The sequence below is a fragment of the Hypomesus nipponensis genome, chromosome 14 (genome assembly GCF_054491055.1).
Source record: "Hypomesus nipponensis isolate SF chromosome 14, ASM5449105v1, whole genome shotgun sequence".
Classification (NCBI taxonomy): Eukaryota; Metazoa; Chordata; class Actinopteri; order Osmeriformes; family Osmeridae; genus Hypomesus; species Hypomesus nipponensis.
In genome coordinates, this window is record NC_140374.1 from 18,777,544 (window position 1) to 18,801,186 (window position 23,643).

The 23,643-nt window shown below is 42.5% G+C and overlaps 2 protein-coding genes across 4 annotated transcripts; one reads left to right on the plus strand and one right to left on the minus strand.

Moving 5' to 3' along the window:
- The first annotated feature begins 113 nt into the window (after positions 1 to 113).
- On the plus strand, positions 114 to 13,079 carry arih1 (ariadne ubiquitin-conjugating enzyme E2 binding protein homolog 1 (Drosophila)). 3 transcript variants are annotated; one of them, XM_084672525.1, is made up of 14 exons: positions 114 to 908; positions 1,971 to 2,038; positions 2,245 to 2,299; positions 3,526 to 3,618; positions 3,716 to 3,771; positions 3,884 to 3,950; positions 4,667 to 4,773; positions 5,344 to 5,386; positions 5,496 to 5,567; positions 5,650 to 5,780; positions 5,878 to 5,935; positions 8,608 to 8,883; positions 9,020 to 9,132; positions 9,551 to 13,079. In XM_084672525.1, the coding sequence occupies exons 1-14, from the start codon at positions 624 to 626 to the stop codon at positions 9,633 to 9,635; spliced, it is 1,509 nt and encodes a 502-aa protein (XP_084528651.1). In that variant the 5' UTR covers positions 114 to 623; the 3' UTR covers positions 9,636 to 13,079. The 3 variants fall into 3 exon arrangements, with proteins under 3 accessions (XP_084528651.1, XP_084528649.1, XP_084528650.1); XM_084672523.1 differs by having other exon boundaries at positions 119 to 908; positions 2,155 to 2,299; XM_084672524.1 differs by having other exon boundaries at positions 125 to 908; positions 2,155 to 2,299; positions 8,623 to 8,883.
- Positions 13,080 to 13,231: 152 nt separating this feature from the next.
- Positions 13,232 to 23,195, minus strand: prmt2ip (PRMT2 interacting protein). The gene is made up of 4 exons (XM_084671869.1): positions 23,031 to 23,195; positions 16,834 to 20,134; positions 16,213 to 16,250; positions 13,232 to 15,401 (listed from the first exon to the last, which is right to left on the minus strand). Exons 2-4 carry the CDS (start codon positions 20,093 to 20,095, stop codon positions 14,133 to 14,135), a joined length of 4,569 nt encoding a protein of 1,522 aa, XP_084527995.1. The 5' UTR covers positions 20,096 to 20,134; positions 23,031 to 23,195; the 3' UTR covers positions 13,232 to 14,132.
- Between the last annotated feature and the right edge of the window lie 448 nt (positions 23,196 to 23,643).

Consider the following 23,643-nt stretch of genomic DNA (forward strand, 5'->3'; position numbering starts at 1 on the left):
GTCTTGGCATCAAAAAGCAATCGCATACAGCCGCATTTAGGGGTACAGGTTATAGCTTGAAGACATCCGAAGCTGCAATAGCCCTGTACATCCATTGGGTCTTTCACTAAATCACCGCAAACAATGAATGTTTGTATTTTTTAATTACTACCACTAGGTTCTTAAATTCCTAAACCGACTCGGCTCTCCTAAAATAGGTCTTCCGCGGCTGCGAATTTACTATTTAACCCAATTTAACACTAGACGTTTTTATTACAACTTTATTTGCTTCTGAACACGGGAAACGCGTCTTTCGTTGTAATGTACCTCGAGAAACGAATTTGATATAAATAATACTTAAATGTAGGCTATTTATTTGCTTTTAGTTTCAGTTGCTAATTTACTATTTTGTAATCACAGTTTAAAAAAATCCGAGTCATCCAAATGACGTTGGGCCACTCAGTTCATGACGCTGCGTCTCTTTGTTGGCCCAGTAGCGGGCGATGTTGTGTTGTTATTTTTACTGCATCTGAAAATTGAAGCCGAACAGTTTAGCTAGCTTAAATTGTGTTTTGTCCCATTCCCCGCATCATCTATGCAAAGTTAATAGGTCTGCTTGTCACAAGTTGATTATAGCCCCAGTAATGGACTCAGACGAGGGATATAATTATGAATTCGATGACGAAGAAGAAGAATGTAGCGAAGACAGCGCCGAAGAGGAAACCGAGGACGACACCCTGGAGCTCGGAGATGTGGAGTTGGTCGATCCTGTTGTCGCTGGCGGAGAGCGAGACGAGTGTGGAGAGACCGGAGGAAGCGGCCACGGGCCTGGTCAAGATGAGGAGGACTACCGATTCGAAGTGCTCACAGCTGAACAGATCCTTCAGCATATGGTCGAGTGTATCAGAGAGGTCAATGAGGTCATCCAGGTAGGTATTCAAGGATGTCAGCTGCAGGAAATATCGGGGACGACGTAGTATTAGGCAGGCCACTGACTAACTCAAAACGGTAAAGGCGTTTAGCTTTAGCTTGAGACTAGATTGCTAACAACCAAGCCACAGAGTTTAGCAAGCTAGGCTACCTTAACTGTCAGTGTCATCAAACCAGTTTACAAGTAACATTAACATTCAGTTCGTGTAAATAGGGAAAAGAGACAGGAAAACAATTGGTATCCCTTTTTTGTATTGTCAACCTATTTTACTAACTACAGTAACATTTGCTAGCTAGCAAGCCAACTGCCATCTTTTAGATGTGATGTCGATGCACATACAGTAAGCATACCTCCCAGCATTTGAGTGTGAGTTACTGTAAACGAACTGGACTGTAACAAACCTCGGTCCAGCTAGTCTAGCTCTGGTAATTTGTTTTGTCAAATGTTTTATCTTGGAGATAGGCTAGCTAATAGTATTTGAGGGCCACTATATGATAAGTTGCTTACCGATGTTTGTATGACCCTCATAACTTAGCTTACAGTAAATCAACCTCCAGATAGTGACCAGAATCACCAAGTGATCCCAACCGGCTTCACTTGGTGATCAACGGTCTAACATAATCTACCTTCCAGTGTTTGTTATTGTGCCATCACCTGAACTGCAACTGGTAGGGATTCAAATAGTTTATAGTAAATGTCGTTTTATACATTATCAGGCCTGATGCTATATTGTGGGAGACATTTGCAAAACGTGCATAGTGCCAACGCCTGTCCAGTAAAAATGTCTTAAGTTATGATTGGGAGGTAGCAAATGAAGAACAGTAACTCGCTAAAAGGTCTTTTTGTATTGTTGTCTGACATCAGTGCATAGGGTTATTGTAAGATGGACACAGTTATTTTGTCATATTGTGTCAATAGGTATGTTGTCTGCAAGACAAGTTAATTACAATAGTCTTAAAGTGTGGATCATCTTGTGAATGAATAATGAGAAACATCATTTTTACATTTTCCATCTCTGAATGCACATGTACTACAATGTGTGTTTTTTTTTTTTTTTTAGAATCCTGCAACCATTACAAGAATGCTTCTGAGTCACTTCAACTGGGATAAGGAGAAGCTTATGGAAAGGCATGTATCCTTAAAGTCAGTGATCCCATCATAAAACATTAGCCTACCTAAAGTAGTCCTACTAGAAGTCTACCCTAACATTTGTCTTCTTGTCTTCAAATCAAATGTCTTTCCAGGTACTTTGATGGTAATTTGGACAAGCTGTTTTCAGAGTGTCACGTAATCAACCCCAATAAGAAATCTCGGACTCGTCCCATTAACACCAGGTCATCTGCGCAGGACTTGCCATGTCAGATCTGCTTCCTGAATTACCCCAACTCGGTCAGTATCCCTTAGACATTAAACATTGTCGTCTCATTGCTCTCTCCCTGGTTTGAACTTGGGTGTTAGCACCTCTTTGTTAACCATCTTCACGCGTGTGTTACTGGGCCATGCAGAGCTGTGTCATAATTAGATCAGCAGCAACTTAGAATTCCGGACTGGATTCATTCTGTGCTGCCCCAGGATGGGAAGCTAGAGGCTAGGAGACTGATTTTGAGTGACTTGGAGAGGAGTTGTTTGATTTGAGCGAGCAAGCTGTTTTCCACGTTGAAGTTAGACTTCTGTTTCATTGTCTGGATTCTGAAATTGCTACTGTTGGTTGGGATTTGCGGGTTAAACTCCTTTGGTTCCTGAGTTGCAAGTAAGCTCCATTGAGCACTAGATAACATTTTTATATAATTGCAAACTAGAATTTGACCCAGGTCTACTAAGATGCTATGTGAATTGTGGTTTTATTGATGCTGCACTATGAATTCAGAACCATTTGAAAGGGCTTCAAACAAGCATTTCAATGCTACTCTTCACTGGATTCTTATGTTTTTTGTAATACATTGTACTAGCTGTCCATTAAGAGACATCTCAAACAAAATATATTGAGTTTTTACTTTTGGTAGTCCTGATAGCACTTGCCTTTTATATCACACACATATGTCTTTGCATTGTCTCTGATATCCCTTCATCCTTTGCTGGAGGTTTAATTTGTGGGATCAAGTTCTTGATCCTACTGATCCCAGATAGTTGAATTGTGCGGTGCGTTCTGTGGTCTGTGGAACACCAGAACCTCCTCTGGATTCCTGAGGTAAGGCTGATATGTGAACCGAAGGCCATGAAGACCAAAGAGCCTTATCAGTTTCAATTTGAATTACCTTCAGCTCAGAAAAGTTCTGTTTGAACTCTTTATCTTTCCATTGGCCTTTCATTTGCTTCATCTGTCCTCGTGATCACAGGGGCCAAACTACCAACGGTCCATGTGTAATCAGAACCCAAAAAGGATCATTTATTTTTGATGTATGTAGCCTCCCTATTTCATTAGTTTTGAAGAACCTATCTTAAAAGGATCTGGCACAGTGACATGTCATTCATCAATCTTCTTGTGGTGATGGTGTGACTCTGACCTAAACTGAGTCTGATAGACGGCCTCTTGATATTTAGATTGTGACGACGTTGCCCTGTCTGGTTTTTGGGGTGTTTTAAATCCAAAGGAATGCTTGTGTGTGTGTCCACAGTACTTCACTGGCCTGGAGTGTGGACACAAGTTCTGCATGCAGTGCTGGGGGGACTATCTGACCACCAAAATTATCGAGGAGGGAATGGGACAGGTATAAATATCCCTGCCTACTTGATTCATTGTCATGGCAACAAACATAAAACATTTATTTGACGTGATTAATTGACCTCCTGTACTGTGTTTCTTAGACCATATCCTGTCCTGCTCATAGTTGTGACATTTTAGTGGATGACAACACAGTTATGTAAGTATGCCTTCCCTTATGTTTGTGAAATAGCATGACATGTCTAATGAAAATGTGGAGAAAAATTGTTGTTTTTATCAATAGTAACATCCGTTTTCTGAATTCTCTTCAGGCGCCTCATAACAGATTCAAAAGTCAAGTTGAAGTACCAGCATTTAATCACCAATAGTTTTGTAGAGGTAAGCTTGCATGTCATTTGTAAGTCCACAATGATGTTAGTGAAAATCCATTTGTCTTTGCACATTGACTTGGGTCATCACCTCAAGGCCCCGTCACACCATAACGTTCTGGTAAACGTTCTCTGAAAGTTCTAATCGTTCAATTTCGAACGTTCTAGGGCGAGGTGGACACATCTGGCGTATGACTAACGTGTGACTATAACGCATGACTAGCGTGGGACTGACGAATGAGGAGCGTGTAACAGCGACCAAGTAAGACACCCCTGAAAACTATTAGCGTGTGATGACGTGTCACTGGGTCGCGACGACGTGTGACGAAAGCAAACAATGAAAACGAAGCAAACGATGAATAACAACCAAGTAACGCTAGGGTAACGACTGACCAACGATAGCCAAACGCGTGCAACGTTAGATAAACGTTCCATAAACGTTCTTCAGCGTGTCCAACGTTTAAACGTGCGCGTTTAAAAAACGCTGGTCTGCATGAGAACTTTTGTGCATGTTCAAAACTTTTTTTTTGGGACCAGCGTTCTCCACGGAACACCGACAATTACCAGCGTCACCAGCGTCCAAACAACGCTCTTCTGGCGCTATACCAGCGACCATGGACGATTAGCAACGTTTCCTCTAACGTCATAGAACATCAACCAGAATGTTATGGTGTACGGGACTTTCACCCTAAAAATCCATATTTCTACCTGGATATTTTCTTCTAGTGCAATAGACTGTTGAAGTGGTGCCCTGCCCCTGACTGCCATCATGTTGTCAAAGTCCAGTATCCTGACGCCAAACCAGTGAGGTGCAAGTGCAGCCGTCAGTTTTGGTAAGAAATCGACATGAATTCACTATAATTGGCCTCTACTGAATATCACAAGTGGCCTGTGTTTCTCAGAGCTCAGGGGTGTTGGCCTGTGAACTGACGCTAAGCCTTCCCTACTAAGCAACAGCCAATCAAAAGCCACTATCCACCACTCCTTCTGGGGCCTTGTAATAGCGAGGTCCCCAGGGCTACGGTTTCTTGTTTACAGGTCTCTTCTCAAACTCTGCTGCTAGAACTCAAGGGATTCTTTAACACCAATTATCCTGTGTCACCTCAATGTGACATCATGTTAACAGTCTTAGGCCGGGTTTCCCAGATTTGTTAAGGTCTTAACGCTAAGAGCTTCTTAAGAACGTTCTAAGAGCGCTCTAGAACGCTCTTAGAACGTTCTTAAGAAGTTCTAAGCGTTAAGAGCTTCTTAACGAATCTGGGAAACCCGGCCTTAATCACTAATGAACTAGGCCTGTTCAACAGTAACTTCCTGTGGTCTATCTTCTGCCTTGCTGCCTGTAACTGAACCTGCATATAGAATATTTATGAAACGACCTCAATGACATTTTTTGTCTTATGCAGCTTTAATTGTGGTGAGAACTGGCATGATCCTGTCAAGTGTAAGGTATGTCATATGTCATGAACTCACAGATTACAACCTCCTTAAACTGGGGACTTATCAAAAGGCCAAACTCCATTAATGCCAAGCTGGTTTTCTCTCACACTGGTTATAGTGGCTACGGAAGTGGATCAAGAAATGTGATGACGACAGTGAAACATCAAACTGGATCGCAGCAAATACCAAGGTATGGCTGAACCATAACCCCTCATGCTTCTGGACTTTCTGTGGAGTTAACACAGCAAGTCAAACTGTACTTTCTCTGGCAGGAATGTCCCAAATGCCATGTGACCATCGAGAAAGACGGAGGGTGCAATCACATGGTGTGTCGGAACCAGAACTGTAAAGCCGAGTTCTGCTGGGTCTGCCTGGGCCCATGGGAGCCACATGGGTCTGCCTGGTGAGTCAGGACATGCACTTGGCTTTACATGAAATGAAATCTTCTCACGGAAACGTCCGTGGATCTGTTATGTTGATCCATGGGTTTTGATCCGCAGGTACAATTGCAATCGCTACAATGAAGATGATGCGAAAGCGGCCAGAGATGCGCAGGAGGTAATTATCAATGATTAATGATGAAGGTCTTGTTGTTGAATTTGTTTAAAACGGATTCTCAAAAAGACAGAGTCAAAGACAGAATATCTTTCAAAATCAAGGCAGCCTGATGTGTTTATTCAGCAATGCGGCAGCAGTACAATAAGACAGAAAAAGCTATAAAATATCTCGGCATCCCCCTATATAGTCTCATTGAGGAAATCCCCCACCCTGCATGCTGCGATTTCACAAGCTTCTAGAAGGTTTTTCCCATGTTTTGGCGAAGGCCATTCCGTCCTAGATAACCCCAACATGGGGAGTCAGATGGCTGAACGGTTAGGGAACTGAGCTAGTAATCTGAAGGTTGCCAGATAGATTCCCGGCCGTGCCAAACGATGTTGTGTCCTTGGGCAAGGCACTTCACCCTACTTGCCTCGGGGGGGAATGTCCCTGTACTTACTGTAAGTTGCTCTGGATAAGAGCGTCTGCTAAATGACTACATGTAAATGTAAACATGTATGCGTACTCATTATCTCCAATGTCTCCTCAAAACATCCTTTCTATGTTCCCATTGTTCCTGAGACCCGAGTTCATCCCCTACTTCCTGATCAACACACGTCCTCTTTAAGGAGACCTTCATCCTTCTCTCACCACTCCCTTGGCTAGGTCAGCTTGACCTGTCACTCTGGCTTCCTACTCCCTCCTCATGGTGGTCCATGGATCCCACACTTTAAAGGCTACTCCTCCGTTCCCCCTTCAAACTTAAGTCTTCCAAGCTGCCAACCCTCGGAAGCTTCCGTGTTCTCTGTCCCTGAACTGTTGTTATTCACTCTTTGCCTCATAACAACTCATTTTGAGGCCATACAATACACATCAGTCCCAGATAACATCCCAGCCCCCTTTTCTCCTTTAACAGCATTTCCTTTCTGTACTGTTCTTACTACAGTTCAAACCTTACGACTTCCCTCCCTCATCCCTTTTTACCACACAAGCCTTTCACCCTTCCCCGTTGATCAATAATCCACAACAGTTTTAAGTAATCTGTCTTGACATTTTGGGGAGGATCAATTGTTATTTTTACATCCTAAACTCCAGGAAATGTCCATATCTTAAATGTTTAACTTTCCCTGTAGGGTCATGACTAGGAGTAATACTATCTCTCTTGTTAGCCATCTGTCCTGCTACAACTACTGCTTTGTTTATCAGTTAACTCTTACAAGCCTCAGCTCATCTTAATTGTCCAAACATCCTGTAAGCAGCAACAGTCACAGGATGTCTTTAAACAATGAACACAAATACCTTACAGATCAAACCACACTTAAACACATACATTTGACATACAACTTAAAATTCCATATCATAAACTTTTTTTTTAATCATATGCCTTGTAGAAAATTAGAGCTTCAATATCATGAGGAAAAATTATAAATTGAACCAGAATGAACAAAAGACACTGTGCGCTCAAATAGTCGGATTAATACAAATTATTTATTCAATATAAAAGTTACTTAACAGAGCACTCTGTGACCAATCTACTGGAGGATATTTAAAGTACCCTGGAATGATCAAGCATCTAGCCTCTCTAAACAACCATCACTCAATATAAACATTGAAAAAACTCTTCTCCACAATGGATGTCTTAACAGGAAAAGGTAATCTAGCATCTTCTCTTTAACACATTCCCAAACTCGTAAGTCACCCAAACTTTGTCTCTGGATTTCCCTCCCTGGTCAAACTACCCCCTCAGGTCTAACACACATTCCTCTAAATCCTTCACCCCCTCTTGACCCAACTCCTTTATTGCTAAATGTAAGCTTGTCCCAGGATGGTCCTTAACGATGAACAAAGGAGCTTAAAATTCAACCATAATTAAAACACATTCATTCTCCATACAACCTAAAATTCAATTACATTCTTCACGGAATACTATGCTTTGAAAACATCAAAGCTCATCAAAACATCAATAGTGAAGTTATGTAAAAGATCAGGCGTGTCAATAGGCGCAATTTCCGATAGTTTGCTGCGATGTGAAAACTTTTTTTCCTCTGGCCATGTTTTCCTAGTGTCTAGCTGTCAGAGTTCAGGGTGCAGTGGGGGTGACCGTTGGTGCGTCTAGCTGTCAGAGTTCAGGGTGCAGAGGGGGTGACCGCTGGTGCGTCTAGCTGTCAGAGTTCAGGGTGCAGAGGGGGTGACCGTTGGTGCGTCTAGCTGTCAGAGTTCAGGGTGCAGAGGGGGTGACCGCTGGTGCGTCTAGCTGTCAGAGTTCAGGGTGCAGTGGGGGTGACCGTTGGTGCGTCTAGCTGTCAGAGTTCAGGGTGCAGAGGCGGTGACCGCTGGTGCGTCTAGCTGTCAGAGTTCAGGGTGCAGAGGGGGTGACCGCTGGTGCGTCTAGCTGTCAGAGTTCAGGGTGCAGGGGGGGTGACCGCTGGTGCGTCTAGCTGTCAGAGTTCAGGGTGCAGAGGGGGTGACCGCTGGTGCGTCTAGCTGTCAGAGTTCAGGGTGCAGAGGGGGTGACCGCTGGTGCGTCTAGCTGTCAGAGTTCAGGGTGCAGAGGGGGTGACCGCTGGTGCGTCTAGCTGTCAGAGTTCAGGGTGCAGAGGGGGTGACCGCTGGTGTGTTTAGCTGTCAGAGTTCAGGGTGCAGAGGGGGTGAACGCTGGTGCGCTGCTCAGTTTCCTTTGTAATTAAAGCCAGGCGTGTGCTCTGCAGCGCTCCAGGGCCGCCTTGCAGAGGTACCTGTTCTACTGCAACCGCTACATGAACCACATGCAGAGTCTGCGGTTCGAGCACAAGCTGTACGCCCAGGTGAAGCAGAAGATGGAGGAGATGCAGCAGCACAACATGTCCTGGATCGAGGTGCAGTTCCTGAAGAAGGCGGTGGACGTGCTGTGTCAGTGCCGCTCCACGCTCATGTTTACCTACGTCTTCGCCTTCTACCTCAAGAAGAATAACCAGTCTATTATCTTTGAGGTACAATACGGTGGAAGATGGGTGCTGGAAATGTTGATCCAGTGTGTGTGTGTGTGTGTGTGTGTGTCTGTTTATGTACCACAGCTGACGATCAGGACAGCCTAGCACTGTCTGATTATATTGTTTGTGGGCTCAGAACAACCAGGCTGACTTGGAGAACGCCACCGAAGTGCTGTCTGGGTACCTGGAGCGAGATATCTCCCAGGACTCGCTGCAGGACATCAAGCAAAAAGTGCAAGATAAATACAGGTGGGTCAGGGTTCACCGGGGAAAGAATACAAACCACACGGGCTGAGACCATACCACAGTGGCCCGAGTTTGAATCCAGCCTGGACCCTTTGCTACATGTGATCCCCTCTCTTTCTCTCACCTTTCCTCTTTTGTCTCATATTGTCGTTGTTTTTAAATCACGCTAAAAAGCTGATTAAAAAAAATATAGATATATGTATATATGTGTGTGTATATATATATATATATATATTATACAAGTGCTTCCAATACTGTCCTGTGATTTGTCACATTCCCGAGTCTGTCACACAGTTGTCACGTGTGAACTGACTATAAACTGAGAATACATATGCAGGTACAATGGAACAGTAGTCAAATTGGACAATGTCATCCACAAGTGATAGTCAGGAAAAACCTATTTGTTCTTCTGTACCTGCAGATACTGTGAGAGCCGGCGAAGAATGCTGCTCCAGCACGTCCATGAAGGCTATGAGAAAGACCTGTGGGAGTATATAGAAGATTGAGGTCACATTCCTGAACCATGGACTCCTCGGTTTCATCACAGACTAGAGCGCTGATGCAATGAAGAGCGCAGGCCGGCCCTCTGCCAGCACCTCTCACGGTTGCATCCTTTTCCCTTTTTTCTTTAACTTTAAAGTAAATGATATTGATTACAATGGTATAATTGTAAGTGTAATACAGTATTACTAAGAACTGAATCTGAGAATGCAGAACACTGACAGACATTCTCTTCTGGTTTGTAATATAACTCACCTTAAAAAAAAAAAAAAAAAATCTTTTTTTCTCATCTTGTAGAGGTTTGGTTTTGACATCATCTTTTATATTTGTGTGCAAATGTTTTTGGCGCAGTTTAACTTCTTGGGTCCATATGGTATGAACAGGATTTTTATTGACAAGATATTTTGGTTTAAAAAAAAAATCATGAAAAGAAATTGACAAACTGATGGCATCATCAATCAGGCAAATCTGTATTTTTCCATATGCATGGAAGTTATAGTGCAAGAGTGGCACGTGTTAACTCTGAAATTCTTTACCCATATTCAAAGGAGAGGTACTGGATATTGGCAATGTAGTTTGAGTCTGCTCAACATAGGAATCCTGAGTGGAGTGTGGGAGTGAATGGTTGGCAGCAAAACCTTCCGATCACCCTGCAGAGACAAAGCTGTGCCGAAGGGCTGAGCTGAGCGGTTAGTGAAGTGGGCTAGTAATCCGAAGGTTGCTGGTTCGATTTCCGGCTGTGCAAAAAATGACATTGTGTCCATGGGCAAGGCACTTCACCCTTACTTGCCTCGGGGAGAATGTCCCTGTACTTACTGTAAGTCGCTCCGGATAAGAAATGCTAAACATTTTAAGAATGACGCTACTCCAAAGCCAAACTAAGTGACATTCACTTACCTGTTTTTGTTTGCTTGCTCTTTCCCGACCTGGCTTGAGGTGATCTCAAAGTTCAGCATGCACCTTGGGGATAGAATGAGGGTAAAGAAATGTAGTGACAACATAGCCTTCTGTAGCAGGTTCTTGAAAGTAGCCTATAACCCCAACAGGTTCAGCCATTCACATTCTGAAGTTCCAGGAGCTCAGGATGCTATGGGTGTGATGATGACCGTGCTTTTAGGAAAATAGCTTTTTTATTTTGTAGAGAAATGTATTATTTTGCAGTGGAAATTGAGTCAGATTAGCCTTCGTGGACAGAAGAGGAATACAGGCCTTTTTGATGCGTCTTCTTGATAGTAGAATTGGGGAGCTATATGTCATGACAAATGTTTGCGATTTACCAGCCCAGTAGTTTCTACAGTGGTTTCTCTGGGCACGGCCTGTGTGCACACAGGTGTTCTTGTACTGTAACAGTCTTCCTTAGGCTAGGGTACGTGCACAAAGAACTGCTATTACAAGGCAGAAGGTGGCACCAAAGCGTCAGTCATCTTTCAAACCAATGTTTTTTTGTCTATGTTCAAAATGTTTGGGAAATTCAAGTGCTCACCCAAATGCCGTGGTCTGATATTATTTAGGAAGGAAACTGTTGATTTGAAGATGTCTGTTCTTGGAAAGGGTGGTTCTCAATTATATAAATAATTCAAAGGCACTGTATACAAGTAGTTTCCAGTCTTATGTGTTACAATGTATTATATGAATCTGGTTAAGAGCTGTGTTTGACTTCCTGAACTGTTTTTTTTTTTGGGACAAAAAAAGGCACTGTTCCAAACTTTTTCCAATTTGGAAAGATTTAAATGCATGTGCAGGTTACAGGCCAATTAAGATTCAAGTTGAATGGATATTAAGATGTGCAATTTTCTGTAGGGTGTCCTTCAGGAGCAATACACATGCCCAAAGGCTCAAGTTATATTATCCATGTCTGCAAGGTGTTCATGAACATTTCAAGTTATCATTCTAAGTAACATAAGCAACAACCTTTAATTTGGTTCAGGGTTCCCTCTAGGTCTTAAAAAGTCTAAAACTATACATTTAAGGCCTTAAAACGTCTTAAAAATTGCCAGATTTTCATCCAAGGTCTTAAATGTAATATAGTCAAGTCTAAAAAAGGTTTTACCCACGTTCATTTCCAGAACAAGAGCCGCAGAAAGTTAATGTAAAGGAGCAAAAAAGTATTGTCGTAGCCTACAATGCGGAGCAATCTTCCTGAGATTAACAAGCGTTTGGCGGAGAGAGACAATATTTATGAAACTATGTGAAGGTGAAGTCCCACATCTAACATGACCACAATGTAACTTTTAAGTGAAAATAAACCATTTAAAACTAGGATTTGAACCCAGGCTGTTGCGGTTATGCCCCAGCATGTCTGAAAGAACATACACTCTACTCCAGTGAGCTAACAGGGGAGCCCTGCTTTCTTCTGGTTTTCTGACACCCCAACTCTGCAGGTTGTTACAACTAGATATTTCAATGTCAAGTTAAACTTAAATGTTGAGTGAAAATTGTTATGATCCCTGATAGCTCAGTGGTTAAGGATGTGGGCTACTGTGTGAGGGGTCTTGTGTTCAAATCTGGCTGAAGGATCTTCTTACAGCTCAATTTTTGCTCTTCAACTTATAAATAAAACTGATAAAAGGTACATTACATAGGTACATACATAAAAGGTACCATGTTTGACAGTGGACTCAATGGTACACATGCTTACCCACTGAGCCCCTACAAAATGCCAAAGGACCACATACGTTTAGTTTCTGCTAATGCCAAGTTATAAAACAGAATACTCTTCCTTCTAAACATACTTACAAAACAAGTGAAATTTTGCTGAGGATTTCTAAGAACTCATTCACAAAATACAGTGACAATAAGTAGACTTTTCTTGAATAGACATTCATTTCTGCAACACAGTTAAATATTAAACTGAAATGTACAGCTTACCTTCTATTAGGGGTGGGAATCTTTTGGTACCTCACGATTCGATTCTTGGGGTCAAGATTCGATAAAAAAAGCGATTCACGATTTTTTTAATTCTTAATCAAATTGCGATTCAATATATGCTTACATAAAAAAATTATAATTGTGAATCGTTGTGAATCGACTAGAAGACTGAATCGCGATTCATATGTGAATTGATTTTTCCTACCACCCCTAGTACTTAGTGCTGAATGAAATGAAATTAGGTTACTAATGTGATTGCTACATCTGTAAATTAAATTAATGCTTTTTCAATGACTGAATTCATTGAAATAAAATGATTTTTTCAGAATTTATTTGATTTGAATATTTTTGGGGTAATGCGTTGTGTTGGTTTTAAATTTCAATCTTCATGGTCTTAAAATGTCTTAAATTTGACTTACTGAAACCTGCAGGAACCCTGTTTGTTGAGACATCCAAAAACTTTTAATACTTTTCTACATCTTTTGGTTATGTTATAAAAATGTAATCTCTTATTTACATAATGTATAAATGTGGAAGAAATTAGTTGTTGTTTTGGAGAAAAATTAAAAGTGCAAAAGGTTGCAATATTACTTATGGAGTGATTGCGATATTTCCAGTATATTACCAGTAACATATTGGTGACACGTTAGGAGTTTGTAAATGACAATGTTAGCGCACAAGTACATCTCCATGATTAATGACAAAGCAAGCATTCAAATTTCAAGATAACCGGTAAAGCATTACACACATTTATTAGAAAAACACAACAATGAAAAAAACAAAGACGATAATTATTGTAGTGTTCAACATCCATAGAGGGATCCATGGTGAAGGAATTGAGATTCACAGTACATGTACCCTTATATAGGTGCCTCTAAAATATACTATTTTCAGCAGCATGATTCAGGGATACAATTAATTACAATCTGGCTTCAAACACACACAAATGTACTTTATGTTCAGGAGCAGGCAAAGGAAGTGATAAGTAGTCAATTAAAAAGAATACATGACAATCCTGGAAGAAAACTATCTACGCCTTGTTTTCCAATAACATGACAGTACACTTCATCACGGGCTAAAAATATTCTGGACAGTTCAAATATAAAAATTTAATGACCTAAAATGCTCGGTCAATCCCCCCATATCTTTCACCTATGACCATTTAAAGGATGACCATACGGACATACCACAGATAACTTTTATGACTATCGTTGTATGTGACCACAGACAAGTCCATTTCCTGGAATGAGTTACAAGTACTGCTTTATTGACTATGTTACTAAGACCTGATCTTCAATCCCATTGGATATCAATATAATCCAGTGGGTACTTTCCAGCTATTGGTTCCTTTAAGCCACACCCTGCAGCCAGTCCTCAGAACTCATTCACACAGATTGGAATGCTGGAAAATTATCTTCTGCAGTGTGACTGCATTTTGTGGTCACGCTGATAAGGGCTATTAACATTTGCAATCAATAACAAACATTAAGGCCAGCAACTCGCAACACAGAGTTCCAATTACTGTTATAGCCTTGAATAAAAACTTCAGTCATCCAACAGTGCACATTACAAACACAATTAAAAGTACCAAAGTATCCATAGACACACACACAGACACTGTTTTAAAGAAGACTTTAGTCTTCTATTTTGAGCCATCCTTTCTTAAAGTCTATCAGCAGCTCCAGATAGTATTTCCACTCAGGCTCACTGTCATACTGCACTTCAAACACGGTCTTCAGGGGGTTAGGGTTTGCTTCATGGACACGCACCACAAGCCCTCTGTACCAGACCTCAGTCTTATCCAACTCTTCATACAGATGACATATCCTCTTCCCCACCAGGTCTGGGAAGTACATCTTCATGGCTCTCTTGGCCCTCTGCACGGCAGAGCGTAGGACCCAGCGCCTCCTGTGCTCTGCGCTGTGACAGGCAGACAGATAGGGACAGTACTTAATCTTCATGAGAGATTGGCGCAGACGGAACTTTTTGGAGGCGCTGCGGGTGGAGCGCAGGGCAGAGGAGAGCCTCCCTGATTTGTGGCCTCTATGGGGAATAGAATGAGACCCCTTCCAGGAAAGGTCCCACTCCCTGGCTCGGCCTCCAGTCGCCCCTGGTTCGACATCTCCAGTCTCTGGGAGGGGAGGCCGGTTGTGTGGCTGTGGGTCAGAGACTGCCTGATAACACGCCACTCTGCCCTTACAGTACAGCACTTTACGTATCTTGAGGATCATCCCAGAGGGACCCTTGCGAATGCCCTGAGGGTTTTCTGAACCCGAGAACTGGTTATCATGGAATAATGTGCTGGTTCTCTCGGTCTCCTTGTCACTGGGAGATGAAAAGAGTTTGTCTGAGGTCAAAGGGCATTTCCATGAATCCTCAGGCTCCTCCTCCTGCAAGGTCATGACTGATAGGTTCTTCTTCCCTTCTCTGTGCTCGCTCTCTTCATCCCCACTGCTACCAACCGGGCAACCATCCCAAGCCTTCTCACATGTAGTCTCTATGACACCGCGCGCAGCTTGCACTGTGGATTCAACCTTCCTGCGTGACAAACGTCTCTTTTTCAAAAATGTATGCTTTGAGTTGCTTCTCCTTCTGCTTTTTAGGTTATGCTTCTCAAAAGCCAACCCTCTTCTCATTTCCTCCCCGTGTTCCTGTGAGTCTGGATTAGAGGCACTTGAGGCGGTCATTTGTAAACAAGACCAACCCCGTGAGATGTGAGCCTCTTGTGGGGCCTTCTCTCCTCCTCTTCTGGCAGAGCCATCCAGCTTTACACCTGCAACACAATGAACATGGCCGTTAGAACAGAAATTAGAAAACACCAAGGTAGGCCCATTTGTAAACAGTAAACGTGTCTCTTTGGTGAGGACCAGTTTGTTACCTCCAAAAGGGGGCAGAAAATACCTTGATGGTTAGGGAAGAGCAAGAACAAGGTTGTCATTAGATCCCTGCTCTCACACGGCTATAATGGAACATCTAGCTGGAGGACTGTTCTGCTCTTCTATTAAATCAGCACATATGATGATTGATTATATCTCCCTTCAAACACCAAGGAAAATAACACAATGACACCAAGGCTATCATGCAAAAACATGATCAGACAAAAAGTTAAGGTTCCTCGTATCCTGTGAACTGCACAAACATCAGCACAACAATTTGATAAGTCTACTTTAGTTACAATTCTTTTTATACTGATGGAAATTAAATAGAGTTAAGCCTTAAACGGATCCAATGTTGAATCAGGATCATAGTGAAAGTCTATTTGTTTGTAATATTTACACGTGACAAAAACAATGAGTATATCACGCCCTGGATTCACTTCAAGGTTTTTGTATTTTTCTAACCTAACTTTGTTAACTTTTTGGGAAGTCAGTTAGAGACAGAAGAGACACTCATAGATAGTTGCAAGGTCATCATCATGTGAAAACCACAAGCTTGCCACTGACCCAGAAAGAACTGAACGATCAGAAGTGCACTGCAGTCCCCCACAATGCCCCTTGTGTGGTCAGCCATTTCCTTCCTCAACAGGAAGTCTGACACAATTACTGAGCTGCCTCCAATCCTCTAGTAAGACCTACTATGAATCCTCAACACAAGATTAATACATTAACTATGGAGTTCCTAATTAGGTTAGTATGTTTATATGTGATATAAAGAGATGGCATCAATAAGCAATGGTTAGTTTAGCTGAGGGGCATCAAAGCAAAGCACATATACCTGGACTGTCTTTTGGACACCATCAAGTGAGGTTGATTCTGCAAAAAAAAAAAAGGATTTCAAATAAAATATTTAGTGTATCAAAGAGAACGCCCCATTAAATGAGTATGGGATGACACATCACCATATTAACCAGCAATGTTATTGCATTTTTGTTAAGAATATACAATACAACCAAAATATTCAACAATAACAATATGGTTGCTTTGTAACAGGAAAGCTATCAGCTCAACAGCATTTGTCACAATGTAGAGAAATGGAAGATTTATCCTTTGAAAAAATGATCCTGGCTGGTTGGATTTTTTTCATTAGTATAAATAGTATCCCAATAGATTATTTCCCAATAGAAAGAGATGTTAAATTGTTCTCCATTTGCTAAAAACAAGAAGTGACTTTGTTACATTCGTCAGTTCTCCTGCTGATTTTGTATATGTAGTGTATTATGTTCACATGCTACAGGGAAGATTAAATATAGCCTGTGTTATTGCCAAATACATCCCTTGCAGTGTTTTGGAAACATTGCTCAATACAAGAATGTGGGCAGTTCTTTTTCTTCTACTGGGACTTCCAATTTGAAAGAATCTAAAAGAGAGAAAAAAATAACATCTAATTCTCACTTACCCATGTGCTTGCAGACACAGGAGTGGTACAACAGATTGAGAACATCAAGGTAGATTTCTGGCAGGTTTTTGAGGGATAGCAGCCTCCTAAGCTTGGAGGGACAAGCCCTCTTGTGCAGCTGGGTCAGGGTCTTCTCCTCAGAGAGAGTAGTGGGTCGCAGCTCCACCTTGTGTTCCTGCAGAACCTGGTTGATGAAGGTGCCCTGAACTTGTGGGAACAGGATTTCCTTCAACACCAGCATGGGAATGAACACTGCTCCTGTCCGCTTCACATGTGGAAATGGACAGTGGTGCTGAGTGATGTACTCCTTCAGCCGATGAAGAACCTTCTGGAGTGAACACCTAATCTCCACATTACTAAGCCACAACTCTCGGGCCTCGGCTCCCATCAGACCGCACAGATTCTGGGCTTTGGTGGAAGAGGTGGAGGGCCCAGTGGGCTCCAGCTTGGACAGCCAGGCCCGAAGCTCTGCTTTTGAGGATTGGGTTACAGACTTGGAGAGCAGCCTGCACAGGGCCTGGTGCAACTCCATGAAATGCTGGCGGGCTGGTCTCAGGTCCCCAGTGCCTTGCACAACATAAGTCTGGGCTGGAGGCTGGAACTCCTCTGGAGACTTTGGGGTGGGAGGAGCAGCCTGTAAGCTCTCTGGAAGGACAATGTTGTAGGTAGACAGCTTAAGACACTGGGGAGGAATCTTCCGCAGGTCAGGTTTTCCGTCTGATAACTCGGGAGCAGTTGCCTGTTTGGGTCTAACAGTCCATTGGAGACTGGTGGGAATGGAAGGCCTCACTTTCTCCTGTGCCAACAGAGGGTCATCAACGCATTCCAATGAGGACACATTGTTGGCTGATTTGAACGATTTACTTTCCAATTCATCGGGGTCACATTCCTTTATCACTAACATAAGTCCACAGACAGATGAATCCTTCTCTGACTCCTCATTCTTAACTGGAATGTCCATGGGTCCATCTTGCTTGACTTCCTCTAATGTATGGTCAGAGTCTAGAAGTTCCCTCTTTATCTTTGTCAGTTCTATCATTTTCACAACTGGCTCCTCCTTTGATGAATCTGGGAGGACTACAGGCTTCACCTCTGTGGAGGTGAAAGAGACTACAGGCGTTTCTCCTTCTTGTTGATGGTCGTTCTCTTGGGCGTGGGGCTCAGCTTTGACCACACCGTGTTCAGGCTCCTCCACCTTTGGAGAACTCCGCAGGGAGGGGAGCATCCCTGCAGCCTCCAGGTAGGCTTTGTATGGAGCCAAACTGAACACGTTATTAATGACGGGCATCGGAGGGGACGTCAGTAACTGACAGCTGCTGGCTCTGTCTTGTTCCGCTTCCGTCTTCATGCGTTTCTTAGACGGGCCCATTTGTACCGCGACTTCGCTGTAATCCAAGGATGTTGGTTGATTGTTAAGAGGCGTGTCTGACGGATGTCTCTTTAGGCTTTTGAAGTCAGCGTTAGATCGAGGGACATGGTTCCCTTTACTACAGACTGCTGGAGAGCCTGTTATTCTCTGAGGATCAGTGTTGTAGTTTACTGCCGAGGCGTGATGAGGATGCCCGAGGCCATCAGATGAACGTCTGGCAAGTGAAGCTGTTCCAGCCTCCGGGTGGTCCTGAGCCTGTCTAGGAGATGTACCTCTGTACTTGGAGTAATCCAAGGCTTGCTCAGGCTGAGGGCTAGCTGCTGAAGCACCGGACCGGTCCATGTGTTGGCTTTGTGGGGGAGCCGTCGCCTTATCCATGAGCAATCTATAAGAGGTAGCAAAGGGCTGATTCACTTGCTGGCTGCGTGGGGGAGCACAGGGCCTGTTCATGTGTAGGTTTGGTTGTGGTACTTGGGGATGGTCCCCTTGTATGCTATGTGAGTGAGAAGTGGGCCTGTCCATGTGTAGGTTATGTGGGGGAGCACAGAATCTGCCCATTTGTATGGCTTGAGGTGGGACACATAGCTCATCGATGGTAGATCTCATTTGATCTGCGGTGAGATTCATTCTGTAAACAGGAGTAGAACTGTGATCATACCCCCTTAGAAATGCATGGGAATTAGGTGGTGCCATGTGACTGACCAGAGGAACATCACTAAACCTAGGTTGGGAGACGATGTAATGCGCTAGGGGGTTGGGAGGGCTGTTTCTGTGTACAGAAGGATCAACATCTGCCCTGTACTTCCCACCCACATCTTTATATGCTACTCCACTCTCTGCGTCCACATTTGCCTGAGGATAGTAAAACATTTGTTGCTGTGTGAGCTGACCATATGTGGACATGGGAGCAGGGTGCTGATAAAGTTGAGAGGAGGAGGCAAGGTGCACTGATGTGCTCATGTGCTTGTATGTGGGAGAGTGGGACGGGTACAGTCCATGAAAGGCTTTGGAGGGAATCTGTAAACGTTGGCATGGCTCGTTGGACGGGGCTACCAGTGGACGCGTGGGAGTGCAGGGGTAACTGATGTAGTTTGACTCGGTGAAGGGAGGCAATGTCCTTTTTTCATGCGGGCTCAAGCTGTGGAATTCGTCCTTCAGAGGTAGTCGATGGACACTGCGTTCAGGCTGCATTGATCTCGGCTGCATGAATGCAGGGTTGCTTCCATGCAAGAGCGCCCGGTGGCTATAAAGAACCCAGTCCTCCTCATAGACATTGGGATCCACTCTCTGTTCTCCAGGCTCCACCCTGTATCTCGGTCTTGCTGTACACCCTAGCTCACTACAGCAGGGGCTATGTCCATAAATAGGCTTGGGAAAGGCCAGACAAATCGAGTTTCCTGAGGTCGGGGATACATTCCCAGATCCCACTGCATGCTTTCTCACAGACCCTGTTGTTCCACCCTCTGGAGCCATGACGCTTCTCCTTTCTGGACTCTTGGTGTAGTATGAAAAGCCCTGCTTTGCTGGGAGGTCCTGTGCAGGAGATGCATGGTTACCCTCTGTAGGGAACTGCAGATTGTCTGCTGTGTACACAACTTGGTTTTGAAGGGGACCTTTTTCACCCGGAGAATGAATCATAGCGTTCCTGCCATTGAGCAAAGCTCTATTTGGGGGACCCCAAAAAGGTGGAAGGTTAGCTCCATCTGGCAGTCTGGGCTCACAGGTAAAGTAGGTCCCACTGTACTGTGGAAGTTGGCTATTGGGGAACCTATGCAGGCCTTCTGCTGAGAGGCCTGCAGTTGCCAAGCTCCCAATGGTCCCTTCAAGTCCTGCCATCTTCTTCTGAGGAACCGGGTTTATGAGGCTCTGCAACAGTTTGTTGTTCATCGTCATGTGATGATGTGGTAATGATTCGTCAACATACAGCCAAATCTATGAAAAGATACAAATCGATCAGTGAATCAACTTCAATGAGATACAACCACAATGCACTCAGGATTTTTGTAAATGAACTTACTAAATGCTAAAAGATCATAGAAAAAGGACATTACATTATATAGCACCAAAACCACAGTCACATTTCAGCAGGCTGTCAACACCGAAGTAGTTAATGATAAAAACTGTCTTCATAGACATAATCACCATCTCATCCACATAACAATGAAAAACCATGGCTAATTAAATTATAATCGTTTAAAACAAATTGTGGTACTAAAAAATATTGTGTGTATAAAGCCCTTATGGCTTATGGCTTATTTTCAATTGTATTTTACGATAAGTTACAAAAATAAAAAATAACAAGGTGACTATCCCATTTACTAACAGGCTGTTTAACTGACTATATAGACACACTTAACACAAAAGAACAACTTACATAGATTGTCTTATATATTCCCACATCTGGTTCTTATCATCTCAATATATACACATGGTCCCATGTCACCTATAAAACCACATTCCAAACCACACAGCCCTTCAGCTCCTGTCAGAACACCTCAACATGCTCCACTCCAAGCTCAATAATAACCTTGAGAGGTTGAAACCAAATCTTCTACATCAAATCATAGGAGATGGAGAGAGAGAAAAGTGGGATGCAGTTGTGATCCTGTTCCGCGCTTAAGGTTACATGAAAAAACATACTGACCTCATGACTAACTTGTTTATTGATCACATATTTCACATAAAATAATTGACTGATTATGTTCTGCTTTTCATAGAATACAAATAGATCAAATGTAAACTTGAATTGAACCTCTTCAATCATTAACTTGTCAACCAGGGAGGATTTCTCTCTGAATGACTTCTCCCAAAGTTCACAGAAGTTTTTCCTAGCTAGTTCATTCCTTGATTTAGGATTTTTAGGGTGGATACTGGATGTTGTCTCTATAGGATATTGTAATGATTGACACAAAAGTCCAACAGAAACATCTTGCACATTTTCCTATTTTAAGTGCATGTCTTGTTTTGACCCTGCAAAGATTCAGTATGACTCACTCCACAGAACAGCTAATAGACTGTGGTGAGATTAGAATGTTTCATGAAGTTTACATGTGCTTACTGCTAATATTTATCTGATTTATCACCGCCTATCGCAACCAGGAACATTGTCAAAAGCATGAACTCCTGCAAATCAATAGTTTAAACTAAACAAATTGGAAAAACCAAGAGAACATCTTTCACAACTGAGCCAAATGTGAATACCTTCTCAGACATTGCCCTAACGTTTGTCTGTGTTTACTCTACCCAGGGAACTTATGTGATCTGCTGCCAAAGCTTTTATGTAAAAATGTTTGGGCCTGAATCTTGTATAAGGACAAAGAGAGGCAAACTATAACTGACATCTGTAGTCAGAGCTCCTCCATACAACAGAGAACCCACATCACCCAATTTTGTGTACTCCACCCCAATGTGTTACTTGCAATAGGTGTCACTTCCTGTGAAAGCATGTACTGTATAGGGCTGTGTACTTTAGAAGTACTTACAATACTGAAGAATACCTGAATAGCTCACAGCCATGTCAGTCTCGTTTACTCAAAACGAGATTCTTATCAGTCAAAAACAGATACTTTTAGGTTCATTCTTTTGTGTAATTCAAGCACATGTTGAAAGCAGAAATTGGTTTAACTCTCCTGCATACCACCAAGAGGGACTGTTGAAGCGGAGAATTAGGCCTCAGATGGTATTCCTTGAGGACGTAACGCTGTTGTAGCTTAATACATATGAGCTATACATTTAGGAAATGTTTCTGTTTTGAATATGGATGTGGATGAGTGATGTCTGGCATTACAAACTGGAATAAAATGTGTCTTGTGTTGGAAATCTGGGAATCCATGAATCTAAAGTTGTTAAATGTATTTATATAAGCATTTATCAAATGAATATTTCTGCAGAGATCAGATCTCAAGAGATCAGATGCCACTGAATACACTACTAGTCTGTGAAGCACAGATGAACTCAACGACAGGCCCTTTATAGCAAGCTCTACAACCACCTTCCAAACAACAGGTTTTGTTAATATTATCAGTAGCCTACACAAAGTTAGAGCAGTTACAGCACACAAGGTCACATCTTTCTCAACAGTTAACTAGACACTAATACAAAAGGTTCCAGCTATCCCAGAAACGAACGGTATTATAGGTATAACAATATTGGGAAAGTTATTATTTTTATTTTTTTACAGATTTGTAAGACGTAAGGAAATTTGGTCGCGTAATGAAATTGTCAGTACAATGTCAGTCACATGGCATAATTGTCCATACAAGATTATTTATGTATGCTCTCGCAACTGGGGGAAAACCCGTAGACCCTTGGCATGAAAATAAAGTTAGCAAAGAGGCTTGCATAGCTTTTTAACAAGAAAATGTGATTCAAACACATCTGCAAATATGTTGGTGATATTAATAACCTTGTTTTGCATTATTAGCTTCGTAAGATAGGTAACCTAAGCAAATATTATGAAAATCCAGGTTCAGAATGATTCGTCCATGCAACCATTAAAAAAAAACTTTCCCATCCTTTGCCCTATAGCAATTTTACCGTCTGTTTAACAGACAAAAATCGACAGAAATGGAATGATACACTCTAAAAAGGCTATTGGTTTCCCCAGAACTACTCTCGCTGGAAAATAACATTGGGAAATTTGAGTGAATAGCCTGTGAACTAGGCGCTATATTATATCGGTTCATCGCTTTACCGAAAGCGTGTTATTTCGCAATGCTTGTCTGCAACTTAAAATTGCAACCCGTCACTTGACAAGACATTGATATGTCACAACACATGAGACACATGATAATATTGTAAAAGTTAAAACATCTCTAACTAAACTTACCTCGGACTTCTACATTCTAAACAAAGTTCCCTCCAATAATCCATCAAACACAGGTCAAGCTCTGACTAAAGGTTGTCAATATTTTTCAGCCAGGTTGTACAAAGTTAAAAGCAAATTGTGGCATATTCACGTGCCAAAATTGTGTGCTAGGCTGTGCACTGAACAAAGTCTGCCAACTATTGACATCAGATTGCTGGAAGTCCATGAGGCTTCAGAGAAGTCAACCAATTGGAAGAAGACAAGGAGGAGGAGGATGGCTTCTGATCAATAGGCGGAGTTACATACTTCAATTATGAAGCGAATCATTTCACCAACAGTTTTAAATTGGGATTTTTTCGCACAATACATTGTCGTAACAGTCCTTTCTGGTGCTGTGGCTAACGTTTTGTTCAGATTAGACGTATATATAACCGACAACATTTTCACCTTTATGAAATCCTGGATCATTAACTGTTTGGAGGCACCGTGATTTCATTCCTGAACAGTTGTCTAACCGATCCGATACTTCGTTCACGTAGTTAACACTGAATGTTGTATACGTCAACCCAACCCAACGCCATCGTTGCTTCTACCCCAGATGTTCTTCGTCAGAAACGACAGGCAGACATGCGAA

Excerpts from the sequence above, each read along its gene's own strand:
- prmt2ip (XM_084671869.1), bottom strand. The coding sequence starts at position 20,095 with ATGACGATGAACAACAAACTGTTGCAGAGCCTCATAAACCCGGTTCCT. Across the intron at positions 16,251-16,833 it reads CTGTGTCTGCAAGCACATGG|AATCAACCTCACTTGATGGT; the intron begins GTAAGTGAGAAT and ends TTTTTTTTGCAG. Across the intron at positions 15,402-16,212 it reads GTGTCCAAAAGACAGTCCAG|AGGTATTTTCTGCCCCCTTT; the intron begins GTATATGTGCTT and ends CCCTAACCATCA.
- arih1 (XM_084672523.1), top strand. The coding sequence starts at position 624 with ATGGACTCAGACGAGGGATATAATTATGAATTCGATGACGAAGAAGAA. Across the intron at positions 3,772-3,883 it reads GTGGATGACAACACAGTTAT|GCGCCTCATAACAGATTCAA; the intron begins GTAAGTATGCCT and ends AATTCTCTTCAG. Across the intron at positions 5,387-5,495 it reads ATGATCCTGTCAAGTGTAAG|TGGCTACGGAAGTGGATCAA; the intron begins GTATGTCATATG and ends CACTGGTTATAG.